The sequence below is a fragment of the Gavia stellata genome, chromosome 8, assembly GCF_030936135.1.
Source record: "Gavia stellata isolate bGavSte3 chromosome 8, bGavSte3.hap2, whole genome shotgun sequence".
Classification (NCBI taxonomy): Eukaryota; Metazoa; Chordata; class Aves; order Gaviiformes; family Gaviidae; genus Gavia; species Gavia stellata.
The window spans coordinates 6,299,157-6,312,987 of record NC_082601.1 but is presented as its reverse complement, the minus strand read 5'-3'; the positions used below and the strand labels follow the sequence as shown (position 1 = coordinate 6,312,987).

The 13,831-nt window shown below is 35.3% G+C and overlaps 1 protein-coding gene across 1 annotated transcript in view; it reads right to left on the bottom strand.

Moving 5' to 3' along the window:
* Nucleotides 1–13,831, bottom strand: part of LRP1B (LDL receptor related protein 1B) — a 587,356-nt gene that overhangs the window by 269,702 nt on the left and 303,823 nt on the right. Inside the window, exons 14-16 of the mRNA XM_059820081.1 lie at nucleotides 7,659–7,781; nucleotides 5,915–6,055; nucleotides 1,586–1,711 (exon numbers count right to left, since the gene is read on the bottom strand). Of these exons, the coding sequence (XP_059676064.1) occupies nucleotides 1,586–1,711; nucleotides 5,915–6,055; nucleotides 7,659–7,781 (390 nt within the window). The remainder of the gene's footprint in view (nucleotides 1–1,585; nucleotides 1,712–5,914; nucleotides 6,056–7,658; nucleotides 7,782–13,831) is intronic.

Here is a 13,831-nt window from a genome sequence, read left to right as displayed (position 1 = left end):
AAATCATATTAATGGTAGAGTTGAAGCAAACAAAAATCAGGGCATAAAAATGTCCAACTTACAATTGTAATATCAAAAAAATGTATTTCATAACATAAACAATGATCTAGTGATTCGTATTTACAAAGAAAAATGGTAATGCAGCATGTGTGTGACGTGCCTGGCCTCACTCTTCTTAGAACTTTTGCCTTTGCAAATATGCAACTGTAATGATCCATTAAAGAAACTATGTATGTCTGTCTTCTGGAGAAATAAAGATCACTAAAAGAAATCATGTTATGTAACTACACAAATTACTTTGAAAGCTGACAAAGAGTAAAATTTCAATAAAAATCTAACATATAAAACTGACAATTACTTACAATTTTGTTTATTCAAAATGTGAACTCATAACTACAATGCCAGCGACACAGATTCCGATTCCAAATTTAAGCTTTTATAGTTCATCTATATGTGATTTCACACTTTAAAAAAATGACTGATACATCAGAAACCCCAATAATCAAAAGAACATTTCTTCATTTGCTATTCTCAGTTACCACTTTCCTTTTTCTTCATAAAAATAACCCAAAATAAAATAGAAGAATAGAAATTTAAAAAATTTCAAAGAAGTATTTTTTAAAACATGAATAGTGTTTGCCACTGCAGGAACAAAAGGAAAAACAAGAATACAAAATTCAACCCACAGACAACTGACATAGGGATGCAAAATATGGTTTTCGAATCAGACTCTGGTCCTACGAGCAAACGGTTGAATACCAAAGGATATCAAGATGTTTTATAATCTGCAATAATACTGTAGCTGTGACATGGACACTATAGGTCTGCATTTGCACTAGAGGGCTTTTCGCCAAACCGCACAAGTATCAAAGTGAACAGATTATTACACATATGAAAATTTAAATCAAGGAAAACGAGTTCAGGGAATATTTTAATACACAAGGTATGCTGTCTATCACTGCACTGCAGTTTAAAACAGTCATCAGCTTCTTGTTGTCTGATATTTTGTACATCAGATATTTAATGACTGTTTAGTATACTCTACTGACCAGCAGTAAACATCACTTCCAAACAAGCGAAGGACAGAATTGGAACTCCATGATTTATTGCAGTGGAGTAAGTAAACGATCTTTATCTTGGTATTTCCTTAAAAATCCACTCTACAGTTAATAACTTAAAAATGAAAACAATTTCAAGCTACCAAGGGGAAACTGAATAACTAATTATGCTTTTGTCAGCATAAAATAAAATTTACTAGCGACATGGCACTCATCACAGCACGTTAACAAACAAAATTCTAACTGCCAAAAAAGATTTAGCAGGGACAAGTTTGTACCTAAGCAGTGCTTTGACAGTCAACACATATGGATAGATTAAGTGCTGAATTACTTTGGAAAGCACAGTCAAGCACAAGGATAATATAATTTATATTCTAGCCTTAGTGGCATCAAAATCTGAATTAATTTAAAATGGCAATAATCAGATTACTAGTAGCAGACTGGTTCAGTTCAGTTCAGAGCAGTCTTGAACTGTTTATGGAACTAGAGTTAGAGAACTTGTATGCACAACCAAATAAAATTTTTACCTGCACAGGTTTTATTTGATTCATCTTCATTGTTACCACAATCATTAGCTCCATCACAAAGCCACCTCTTAGGAATGCAGCGATTATTTTGGCACTTAAACTGATCATCAGGACATCTATGATTGACTGGGGAGAAAAAAAAGAGAGTGTTTTTCTTAAGAAAATAATCAGAGAAAACCAGCTGAAAATAATACATTAAATAGTATTCCCTGGTGATGCAGTTAGCATGGTTATCCTGTATATATAATCACCATGATATAAAAATTTTTCAGCAAACCAGTCAGCTAAAAAATATTGCAATATTTCAATCATAAATTAAACAACACATAATAAAGATTCTCCTATCATACTAGTGTCAATATGGAGATCCTCTTCTATTAACTACTAGATGATAAAAGGTAGCAGCATTTTAACAATGTTGCTATTTCCTTAAAGAAAAATGTCCCCAATCACGTTTTACCAATGTGACGAGGTTTGCAAACTGAAGTGCATATAAACAAAAGAAAACACCAAAGGAAACAGATGCAAGTTGCTAAGTGCATATCCAAAATATTATACCACAGTGAGTAGGGATTTGGGCAGGTTATAAAATGTTTCTAAAATGATGCACATTACTGTCAATGGCTACATATAGATCTGCTGTTTACTTACCATGAAATTGTAGGTGTCAAAAAGTGAAATATGCAACACAGTGTAAAACTGACAAAAAAAAATCTGGTATTCAAGGGTGAACAAAGTATCTCACAAACATGTTTTTGCTAGCTACCAAGTAGCATAGGAAGGATGAAGACTGAATGCACAGAAGTTATGTAAATACTACTGGCCTGCTCTTGCAGCTGTAGCAAGTATATATGTTCTGCTTCTTTTATGCTAATAAAAAGATTTATTATTAGCAGATTTTACTAATCTTGATCTACACAAGAGCAGTAAACTATACACAGTTTCAAATACTGGGTTAAAAATAATGTCAAGCTTTTTTCTACCTACTCAGTCATCCACAGTCTTTTTTTTAAAGTTTAACATATACCTGGAAACAAACGGTATTTAAAATGAAAGGACGTCTTGCAGGCTTATCCTTGACATTTCAGTAGCTTTTATCTTTGACCTTTCTACCTATTCTTCCTACTGAAAACAACACAGAGCGAATGTGCTATCAATAGTATATGAACTCTTCATGACTGTTTTGCGTGGAAGATGCAAGAGCACTGGAAGTAAAGATTAATTAATAATCTGAGCAGAAAGGTATTCCAAGTATCATAATACCTATGAAGCAACCTAGTTTGCAATGTGACTGGAGGACAAAACTGTTATTATCCATGTAATAAAATTAAAAATTGAAGACTTTTGTTTAAAATCTGACCTCAATACTAGACACAGATAGTGTTAATGGTAGTGGTTTTTGCTCATATATATTTACCGACATGTTGTGTGTGTATTCTATTCATAACTGCAAATATTTCAGACTAACTCAAGAAGAACTATTGAAGTTACTATAGCAACTACTGAAAAGAGATTACTGTTATTATACTGGCCACTTAAACTGTATATCACACACAGATTTGGGACCAGATTATGATTTAAATTGTATCTGTATAAATCCTCTGAGAAATAAAAGCTTTGATCAATGAATTGGTTTAAATGAGAATCAAGTCAACTCTGCCAAAAGATTTTCTTTCTCACTGTCCTTATTAGTTGAGTTCCTTATTTAAGTGTAAGAATCCCTAGTATTAAAATAAAATGTTACTAAGCACTACAATTCAGATCTGGGCATATGTTTTGAAAAGAATTAGGAGTGAAAACGGTAACGACTACTACATGGAGCTATCAAAATACATAAATGCAGGAAAAAACCCCAAACTGGCTATGTAACAGCCACACAGAAGATGACCCAGGCATTACATAGGATCACAAGCCCAGTATGTATCAGCAACATCAGGCCAGTGTGAAGCAGGTAAGATTTACCCAAGGATGTATAAACAGGACTATCAACCCTCACAAACACGTTCTCTCAGCCTAACCAGCTTCATTAATGCCTCAGCAGAAGTACCTACATCCAGTTTTGGACATCCAAGCCCAAGGATCTCTTGGCAAAGTTCAGAAAAGAGCAATGAAATCTAAAAAACCACCCATAATCTACTGGAAAAAAGAACAGATTAGAGCTGTTTTGTCTCAATGAGATAAGAATGAGAGACTATGATGAGAGTTTTCAGACACGTAGAACAATGCTGCACAGTAGAAGAGTGTATCAGTTCTTCATGTCTCCAATTGATAGGAAAAAAAATGTATTTTCATTTCAGTAAAGGAGATTTGGTTTAGAAAAATGATCTAATGATAGAAATAGGAAGCATTGTGACAAACTGAGTAAGGAAAGGAATCTTCACTGCTGAACTCTAATTTTATAGCAGGCTACCTAAGTGTGTTCCAGGAATGACACAGAGGCGTAATTGGTATGTTTTCTATTATTTTTCATTTCAACATCGGGACTCCTTTCAAGCAAAAAAATACAGCTCTAGTAAAACTGTATTTTTAGAGACAAAGTACATCTAATTTAAAACTGGAGGGGGGGGTTGGTTTTTTGTTTTTTTTTTCTTTTTTTGTTGTTTTTGGTTTGGTTTGGTTTTTTGGGGCATTTGTGTTTTTTCTTTTAAGAAATACATTACAGAATCACAGACATGTTTAAATTTGTAAGGGCCTGTTGAGGTCACCTAGTCTAATCCCCTGCTCAAGCAGGGCCAACTAGAGCAGGTTTCCCAGGACTGTGTCCATATAAGTTTCGAGTATCTCCATAGACAGGAACTCCACAACCTCTCTGGGCAATCTATTCCAGTGTTTGGCTATCCTCACAGAAAAAAAATGTGTTTTCTTGTGTTCAGATAAAATTTCATGCTTTGCAAGTTTGCGCCCATTATCTTGTCCTGCTAGTGAGAACTACTACTAAGAAAAGCCTGACTCCCTGTTCTTCATTCCGCCTTCCCCCATCAGCTGTTTATACACATTGGTAAGATTCCTGCTGAGCCCTCCCTTCCCCCCAGACTGAACAATCCCAGCTCTCCCAACTTCTGGGACAGATGTGCCAGTCACTTAATCATGTTTGTGGTCTTTTCCTGGACTAGCTCCAGTAAGTCCCTATCTTGCTTGTACTGGGGAGCTGAGAATTGGACACAGTTCTCCAGATATGACCTCATCAGGGCTGAGTAGAGTGGAAGGATCACCTCCCTCAACCTGCTGGTGATGCCCGGGATGCTCCGGCCTTCTTTTCCATGAGGTGCATTGCTGGCTAATCATCAGCTCGTTGCCCACCAGGACCCCAAGGTCCTTGTCTGCAAAGCTGCTTTCTAGATGGATAGCCCCCAGCATATACTGATGCCTGGATTTACTCCTCCCCAGATGCATTTCTCCTTGATGAACTTCACCATATTCCTCTCCGTCCAATTCTCCAGCCTGCAAAGGTTCCTCTGAATGACAGCACACTCATCTGGTGCACAAACCACTCTTCCCAGCTTCATAACATCTGCAAAATTGCTGAGTGTGCACTCTGTCCAAATCATTAGTGAAGAGGTTACTGGCCCCAGCATTAACCCCTGGGGTACCCGGCTAGTGACTTAGCTCCAATTGGACATCATGCCACTGATCACAAGCCCCAAGGCCTGGCCATTCAGACAGTTTCCAATCCATGTCACTGTCCACTTACCTAACCCATCCTCTGTCAGATGGTTTATGAGGATGCTGTGTCAGACAGTGTCAAAAGCCTTACTAAAGTTGAGGTAAACAATACCCACTGCTTTTCCCTCATCCACCAAGCTAGTCAAATTACTGTAGAAGGCTATAAGGTTGGCTAAGCATGAATTCCCCTTCACAAATCCATGCTGACTACTCCCAATCACTTTCTTGTCCTTCATGTGTTTGGAAATGGTTTCCAGGACTAATTGCTTTATCACTTTCCTAGAGGTTGAGGTAAGACTTGCCCTGCTTTGTGAAGGTTGGACTAGAGATATTCTGAGGCCCCTTCCAACCTGAATTATCCTGTGACCCTTATCAAAAAGTGCAATAGAGGGAAACAAAGCAAAAAATAGCAACATTTAAAGAATTAGAAATGGCGATGTCAAAAACAAAAGATGACTGCTCTTGTGCTATGCTATGAAATGAGTACACGAGTGTTATTTGAGAGGACTGCTATTATTATATGCAGGAAAAGAAGAAAATGAAAGATTTACATGAATGACTTAAGGATTATTGCTTTTGTTTGACTTCCCTCAGAATTACATTATTTTGTTTCAATTTTTTTAAATAAAGTATGAATTGTGGGTTAAAATGAAAAAGCATACATACAGCAAATTTCAGAATGCTCATCACTGCCATCCAGACAGTCATCGTCCCCATCACAGCGCCAGCGATCCTGGATACAGCGTTTATTGTTACACTGAAACTGTCCAGCTTTGCACAACTGTGGTAGCACTTCTCCATGTTTAACTAGGAAAAATATCCAAGAAGCACATCTATTTTATCAGCTTGATACATACAGAATGCAACACTACCTCTACATAAATAGATAGAAATTCTTGTTATCATTCTTCAGAACATTTTTTTAGTAAACTTAGCATATTTGAGGTAATTCCACCTGAAGCCTGTAGCAGCATGCATATCTGAGTGTGTGGTTGAGGTAATGTATTTTTAATAAATGGAAGAACTCAGAACAGAATGTCACTCAAACTGTTTTTTAAATTGCTGCTTAGATGATAGTGTAAAAATATCAGTTTAAAATATTGCAATGCCTCATCAACAGTGAAAAGAAAATATTCTTACAGACACAGACCAAATTCTGGTGCACGTTAAAGGGCTAGAAAATGATTACTGAAAAGCTGATTCTTGTATCCAAGCAACAACTCAAACACCTGCATTATGCACTGGTACAGACTCGGCAAAGAAGAAAGGATAAAATTCTACTGAGGTAGAATTAAGTAGCAAGCTACAAACTTATTGATAAATCCAGACAGATACATTTCTCAACATAAGGTTCAGAATGCTTTACGTGTAAATACAACACAACACTCTATGACCCTATGAGGAACACCAAAGTCCTTGGAAAGAGCTGGGCAATGAAGTGTGTTGGGGAAAAAGCAGGAAACCTGCTTCATTCAGATCTGAAAGTATCTAACCTCTCTTCCTAATGCTTACATTCCATCTTACCAGTGAGAAGTCCACCTTCCAGTATTTTCTGCTAAAAAGAAAAATAGTTTTCTTTAGCAACAGCGATGGCTCTGCCAGCCACGTATTTGGGTCAAATTCAAGGTAATTGCAAGCTCATAATGTTCATCATGTTATGAAATAATCCATATTCATCTCTACTAGTCTTATTGCTGGAGGCCTATGTAAATTTTTACACTCTACACTTTAAGAAATAGATCAATGAGATTAAAAAAAGGAAAAAAAAGGGAATTTTGAGTAAGTTACAAATATCAAGTCTAAATATTAAAAAAAACCCCTGTATAATCTGATGAGTTATTATTTTTAATTGAAAATACCACATTTTATTATTAACACTTTTTTTATTAGCATTTCAATGAAGATATCCAAGGAAGAGATGGAAAAAAAAAGACAGCAAAATTTGCGTAGTCTGTGTCAGAACCTATTACATACAAATATATCTGCTTGACATGTTTTATGAACAGTTTCAGCATGAACATTTTCTATGCCAGAGTTCAATTTAAGATGCTTAGTCCATATAATAATCTGAAACCAGTTTATGTAGACTCAGTCACAAGATTTTCTGGTACTTCTGATACTCTTTAAAAGAGGTCAGTGAAATATTTAAGCCCTTTATCATATCAGACATTCTGAAATATTTTCCAATGAATTTTATCCTCAAATATTGAGTACTTAATATTTTGTCTATTTTGAAAAATCTTTATTATATTTAATAAACTGTCTTCAATTAGAATCTTTATTCACAAAATACTTTTGTCTTATAGAACCGCAAAAAGCCTCTAGGAGATCGCACTTTCTTGTTTTATTTTCAGATTTGACTTGATCCCTTAACAGTAGTATCAATTCAGATATTCTTTAAAAATCTTACTCATGCAGGTTGTACTGTTTTCCTCCAAGAGCTGATTATCAGCACAGGCACAAACTCTGCCTCCAGGAATGGCTAAACAAAGAGTGCTGCAGCCTCCATTATTAACACGACATGCATTATCACCTGTGAAAATAAAAAAAAGTGCAACTTTAAAACTAACAGCCATACTAGAACTAGAAGATTTCTTTTTTTAGAATGTAAGCACATGCAGAATTTTTTACAATTATTTTCCTCTTATTTTAGGGACACATTATTCTCATAGTTTGGTTACTACAGGTTACGATATTTAAACTATTTTAGTTACAGGTTGCAATAACCTGTAAGAATAAAAAAACAACTACACCATCAGCTCACAATATTCTCTCTCCCTTTTTTATGAGCGGAACAAATACTACAAAGTATTTCATATGATGCAGCTACATGCATGTTATAGTTTTAAGAAATTAAACAGTATATAAAGGAATGTTCTGAAGTAGATTGGCATCTGCACATGTTAAAACATTGTGACTACAAATGCAGACTAAGAAAAAAGAGAAAGGAAATATAAATTAAAAGTATAATGAGATCTATGGCAGACAGAATAAAGGCGGGTATTCCATGACTCTTTTCTGAACACATCTGCTATTTCTCTGCCTTCTTTTTCTGTGTTATTGTTTCTTCCCAAAAGCTGTATGCTGTTCACGTGAAGATACTGACAGCTGTCAGGTGTTTTAATCATCTACCAAGGACTACTGTATTCTCACTACCTCATTTCTTAGGCAAGCAGACTTAAAACCAAAGCCCACTGTAGCAAATGTTACAATTTCTGTTTGTGTCACTTTGGTCATGACCTAATTGCTTAGATATGAACTGCTGAGGGCATTCAACTTCTCATGATCAAAGCTCTGTTAATGCCAAGCATTGGTGAGAACTGACTATGATCAGGCAAGCTATAAAACTTCACGTCTGCTGAAACTTTAAAACTACTTTTTTTCATCTTCCTGTCCTAGCAAAAAGCAGGTGTTCCTTCCTCTGCTCCTCCTTTTTAGGTGTACAAAGCATTCATCAACTGCCTGGATTAAAACAGACTCCACACAATTCCCTCTCCTCAAAGCACTACCACTTCTCTTTTCACAGAAAATATAATATTAAGTTCTCACAGAGGTAGCTATGGAGACACATATTAAACTGTCCTGTCAGAGCCATACCTGCAAGTGCAGGGAAACATTTTCAAATTATGAAATGAATATCAGATAACGAGCAAATAGTTTAAGATTTTGAAAATTTTCAAGTTTTAAGATGTATCTCAATACATCTTACAATACAGTCCCTGAGCATTTCATAATAATCTATTCCCAGACTCTTCTGACCGACCATACATCACTCCTAAGAAGCAAATGTGTTCTACAGTCCATTAGAACCCCACTGAATTTCAAACAAATTTGCGTAAAATAATTAAGACAGAATGTTGTGGGAAGCTGCTGTGGTAATTGTGCTTTCATTAGGCAGGGTGTGAGGGAGATGGCAAGAACATAGCTGTATAAACAGGGAAAACTGGAAGTCTCTATGCAGTGTGCGGGCTGGATCACCATTTTAGATAGAGCAGTTCCAACTTAGACTGGGCACTTAAAATACTTTATTGGATCTTGACTTCATGTTTTAGACTATAACCTAAAACTCTGTACAGAAATCAACTCCTTTATAATGTCTATGCTCACCAAAACCCAAATAATTTGAACAAAACATTAAAAGACTAAGAGATGTATTTGCATCTAAGTCTTGGAAAACCTCAGATACACCACCACTTCAGGAAAAAGCAGCCTTGAAACTCTCTACATCTTTACAGGGGCACCCATGATTCAAATCAAAGGATGTCAGTAATGCAAAGATTTAAGAAGATATCAGCAGCTGCCAAAACAAACAAACCACAAGACAATCTTCAAAAGCAAATCCAAAATTATAGAGCACAACTCGAGGATATTTGCAATTATTTAATTAAAGAATATACATGAGTTTGTCAGATCACTAAAAAAGGAAAAGGCTGTAGAATAAAAGACTATTTAAGAAAATATAGAAAACACTTTGAAAACCCACAATGATTCTGACGCCCAATGCAAGCCTAAAATAAATAAAATCAAAATTAAAACACTAGATCAAAGTCAACTGGTCCATCTTGAAGATGAAAGGTTCCTACTTAACCTCATAATTGGGATGACAACCTACAGTAGAGTAGGTTACTTGCTAAGCAAGTGATAAAAGAGAGGATGAAAACAAGGAAAATACCAAATACCAAGAGTTAAAGCAACAAGATCCTAATAAATAGGTTTATAAAGTGAGCTTTAAAGAAGTCTTGAACATGAAGGTGCAATGAGACCTTCAGTTCCATCAGTCTTGCTGATGAGACTCCTAGGCTAAAATGTCTCCTGAAATGCAGTACAACAAAAAGGTTAAGTCTCTTTACTGAGTAAGCTGTGGAACTCATTTAGCCACCAAATGCTTATGAAATCCAATTTCCTCAACTGCTGTTCATAATAGCTATTTTATATGGGTGTTCTTAAAATATTCCCAAAATTTTAAATCTACTTGCAAAGCTATTATCATAGTTTTCATATTTTTGCTAGCTTTTAAAACAGCTGCTGCCCTGCCACTTGCATATGATTAAATTAGGCTGATTCCATTTTAATTTGCTAAAAATTAGGCCAGAGCTAAACCAACAAGGTAGTTGCATCTCAGTCATTTTTCTCAGGAAAAAAAAAATATATATATATATATGGAAACCATATGCATTTATTTAATCGTTTAATTTAAAAGATACTGTGAAGTATTTATTGCTGCTTAGAAATTATTGTACTTCTATGTTTTCATGAGTATTCGTTTATGTTTGTACCTTCCCATAAACCTAACTCAAAGTACTGTTAAATTTGTGTAAGCCTACTTTTAGGATCATACTACACTTATGAAGAGCAGCAGCCTGGGGTTCAAGCAGTTCTTTGCAATCTGAGGAGTTAAACTATCAGCTGATTTCAACAGAGGCTATTTTAACTGCTGTAAATGGACTTACACAAGAATTACTTACATATGAATAGCAATCTCCCCTTTCATAGCAGTGGAAATACCACAGGTCTTGGCAGTTTCATATGCTGACTGTAAATCCCATTCCTATGATGTCTATGCTCCCCGCCATCTCCCCATTTTTTAAGGTATTCCTGAAGCACACAGACCCAAAGACTATGCCTAAGAAAGTAAGATGAATTGTAATCTCTGAAAGAAAGAAAAAAACGTTCCTCTGCAAGAGGATCATGCCTCATGAGACACAAAGAGTGAAAAGCACCTCTTCTTAAGGAGATAACAAAAGAAGCTTAATGTCGCTACCCATAGTACTAAGCAAAGCAGGACTGGCACAATCAAGTATCCTGTAAAAGGCCTCCTAATAAAAATGCCAGTCTCAATTCAACTATGCCAAAACGACTTGACATGGTTTCTGCTTGTGCAGTGACAATAACGACAGCATCAAAACAGTAACCTCAAAATATCAGAGCCAAATGTTTCTAAGGTATGTGCGCATAAGCTATAAAATACAACTCATACCATAATATGAACTATTATGGTTTTCTCTGTACCACATGATTCAGCCTTGATCTTGCTCTTTTAGAAGAAACATACCAAAAAAAAGGTGACAAGGAAAAATGCAAGATCTACCTCACTGAGCACGACAAAAAGGGAAGATCCTAAAGGCTCCAGTTAGCTTAACAAAATTCCAATTGCAATTTCAAACAAAGAATGCATTACTGAGCCAAACTCTCTTTCTCAAGATTTAAGCTTATTCAGCCAAAAATGTCTAAGAGGTAATATTTCAGTCTTCTGTTGCTGGTGTTAGCTTATTTGGAAGCTAATAGCAATTGCATTCATTTTTAAATTTCCTTTTTTTAAAAAAACAGAGGAACTTTCTGAGTACTGAGTAAAGCAGAAGTAGTAAGCATTTAAAGCAATCACCACAGCTTCTCTTAGCAGACACAGTTCAAAGTATTCTGAAATTTGGCCAACTTGAGGGTAGATTTGGGGGCAGATTTTGCATTAAAAAAAACCCAAACCCAACAAAAAACCCCAAACACACTATGTTTTTACATGACTTTGGAAGTGAAAGTCCCTGAAAAGCATCTGTGACAAGAGACGCACTGTTACAATGACTTTGACATACTACAGGCTAGTTTAGGTATTGAAAATTTAGGTGTTACAGTATCAGAAAGGAGAAACTTTCAACATTGCCTCCATACTCATATAACCAATTAAAAGCTGGCTGTCTGGACCTCAGCACTGCATAATCAAGTATTAATCTCAATGGCTTTCCCTAAGAAAGCCTATCTGGACATATAAAAATATTATTTATCAAGAAAGGGAAAACTTCATATTAACCTACTGTAAGAAAAATCACTAGGCTTTTCAGTAGGGCCTCAGATGGTTAAGTGAGACATTAGTGACATAAGTGAGACAAAGTGCTTTTCCCAAGGAAAAAGAAACTGGAAGATGTACTTTTAGGTAGAAGTCTTTGTCTTCTCCAAAGAAACTACATATCTAAGTCTTCAAAATTAGTAAATTTTAAAATGCAACATAAAATTAAACAACCCTATACATGCAGATATTACATGCCAATTATTTCGCCTATACACATATGCACTTCCCATTTTATACTTTACCACCATTTTTAAAACTAAACTGTTTCTTCTCTTTGTAAACCACCAGTTGTTTTTTTGCTGGATGGAAAAAAATGGTAAGACTAGATGGAAGAAAAACAATAAAATTTTTTTAGTATGTATGGTATATAAAACCTCTGAAATAAACCTATGCAAGATTTTTAGTCAGTATATATAGGGAAAATATCCACTATACTTTATTTTCATATATACATGTATCATTTCTGTATACAGAGAAACGTGCATATACACACTTAGCATATAGATATATGCCTATAACAATATAAAGACTAAATATTTTCTCTGTATCTATGAGTGCTAACTATTTTTTCTGATGTTTTGATTCTCTCCATTCTGTGCTAATTTTATCAGCTGCTCTCCAAGCCATTCATTGACTACAAACGATAGAGACACAGTCAAATCTTCCAAGCGCTAAGAATAGACATGAACAAGACACTGTACCCACATCCAGATCTGAAGGTGATGATACTGCAAAAATAAAATTGGGCTTTATGCACAGGGACAAAGTACTCATAATAGGTCCTGTAAACTTTTTTTAAAAAAAAAAATCACTGTTTTAACAAGCACATTTTACCATTCTATCTGTACTAGGTAGTACTCGGATAAATGGTGAAATTTATGTTTTGTTACTTTTTCGGTTCATGTACAGCATCAAATGTAGCAGGACTGCCAACATCTTCCTATTTTACATAGGAACTGTTGAACTGGAAACATTCTACATGTACATGTTAAAAATGATGATCTATAGAAATTAATGAGATCTATAGACATGAATATTTACAATGGTTATCTTTTAAACAGTATTTTATTTATACTAATTCCTGATGTTCAGTTTTATGTTTGGTAGCAGACATTAAGCAGAACTGTTTTCATTAAAGAAAGCAAATATTCAACTCATCTGAACACTGTATGCAGTAAATGGATTCCAAAGTTTCAGTAAAATACATTTGTAAATTTACCTGTATAGTAGCAGTTGTATTTTCATAGACTCATAGAATCATAGAATTGTTTAGGTTGGAAAGAACCTTTAAGATCATCAAGTCCAACCATTAGCCTTAGCACTGCCAAGACCACCTCACTAAACCATGTCCCCAAGCACCACCTCTACATGTCTAAACTCCACCCATGCAAACCTATGGCCTTTATCTCATTTCTCTATCTATATAAGTAACAACAATTACAGATTTTTCCACCACTCTCAAAGGCCACTTATTCTGATTCTGTGTAACAGCACCATGTACTTTCAGGAGATTAAGTCATGCGGTGCTGATGTAGACCAAGATGGGGCAGAAAATTACAAAAAGGAAAAGACAGACAGGATCTACGATCTTATTTAAGAAAAGGTAAATACAATAATCTATTTTATGTCTATGAGCCAATGTGTATATATTATCGATTATATTTTATACTTTCACAGTATCTCTTTGACACACAAGAAAAATGGCAATAAAGGCAGTGTAAATACACAGAAGAAATTCAGAC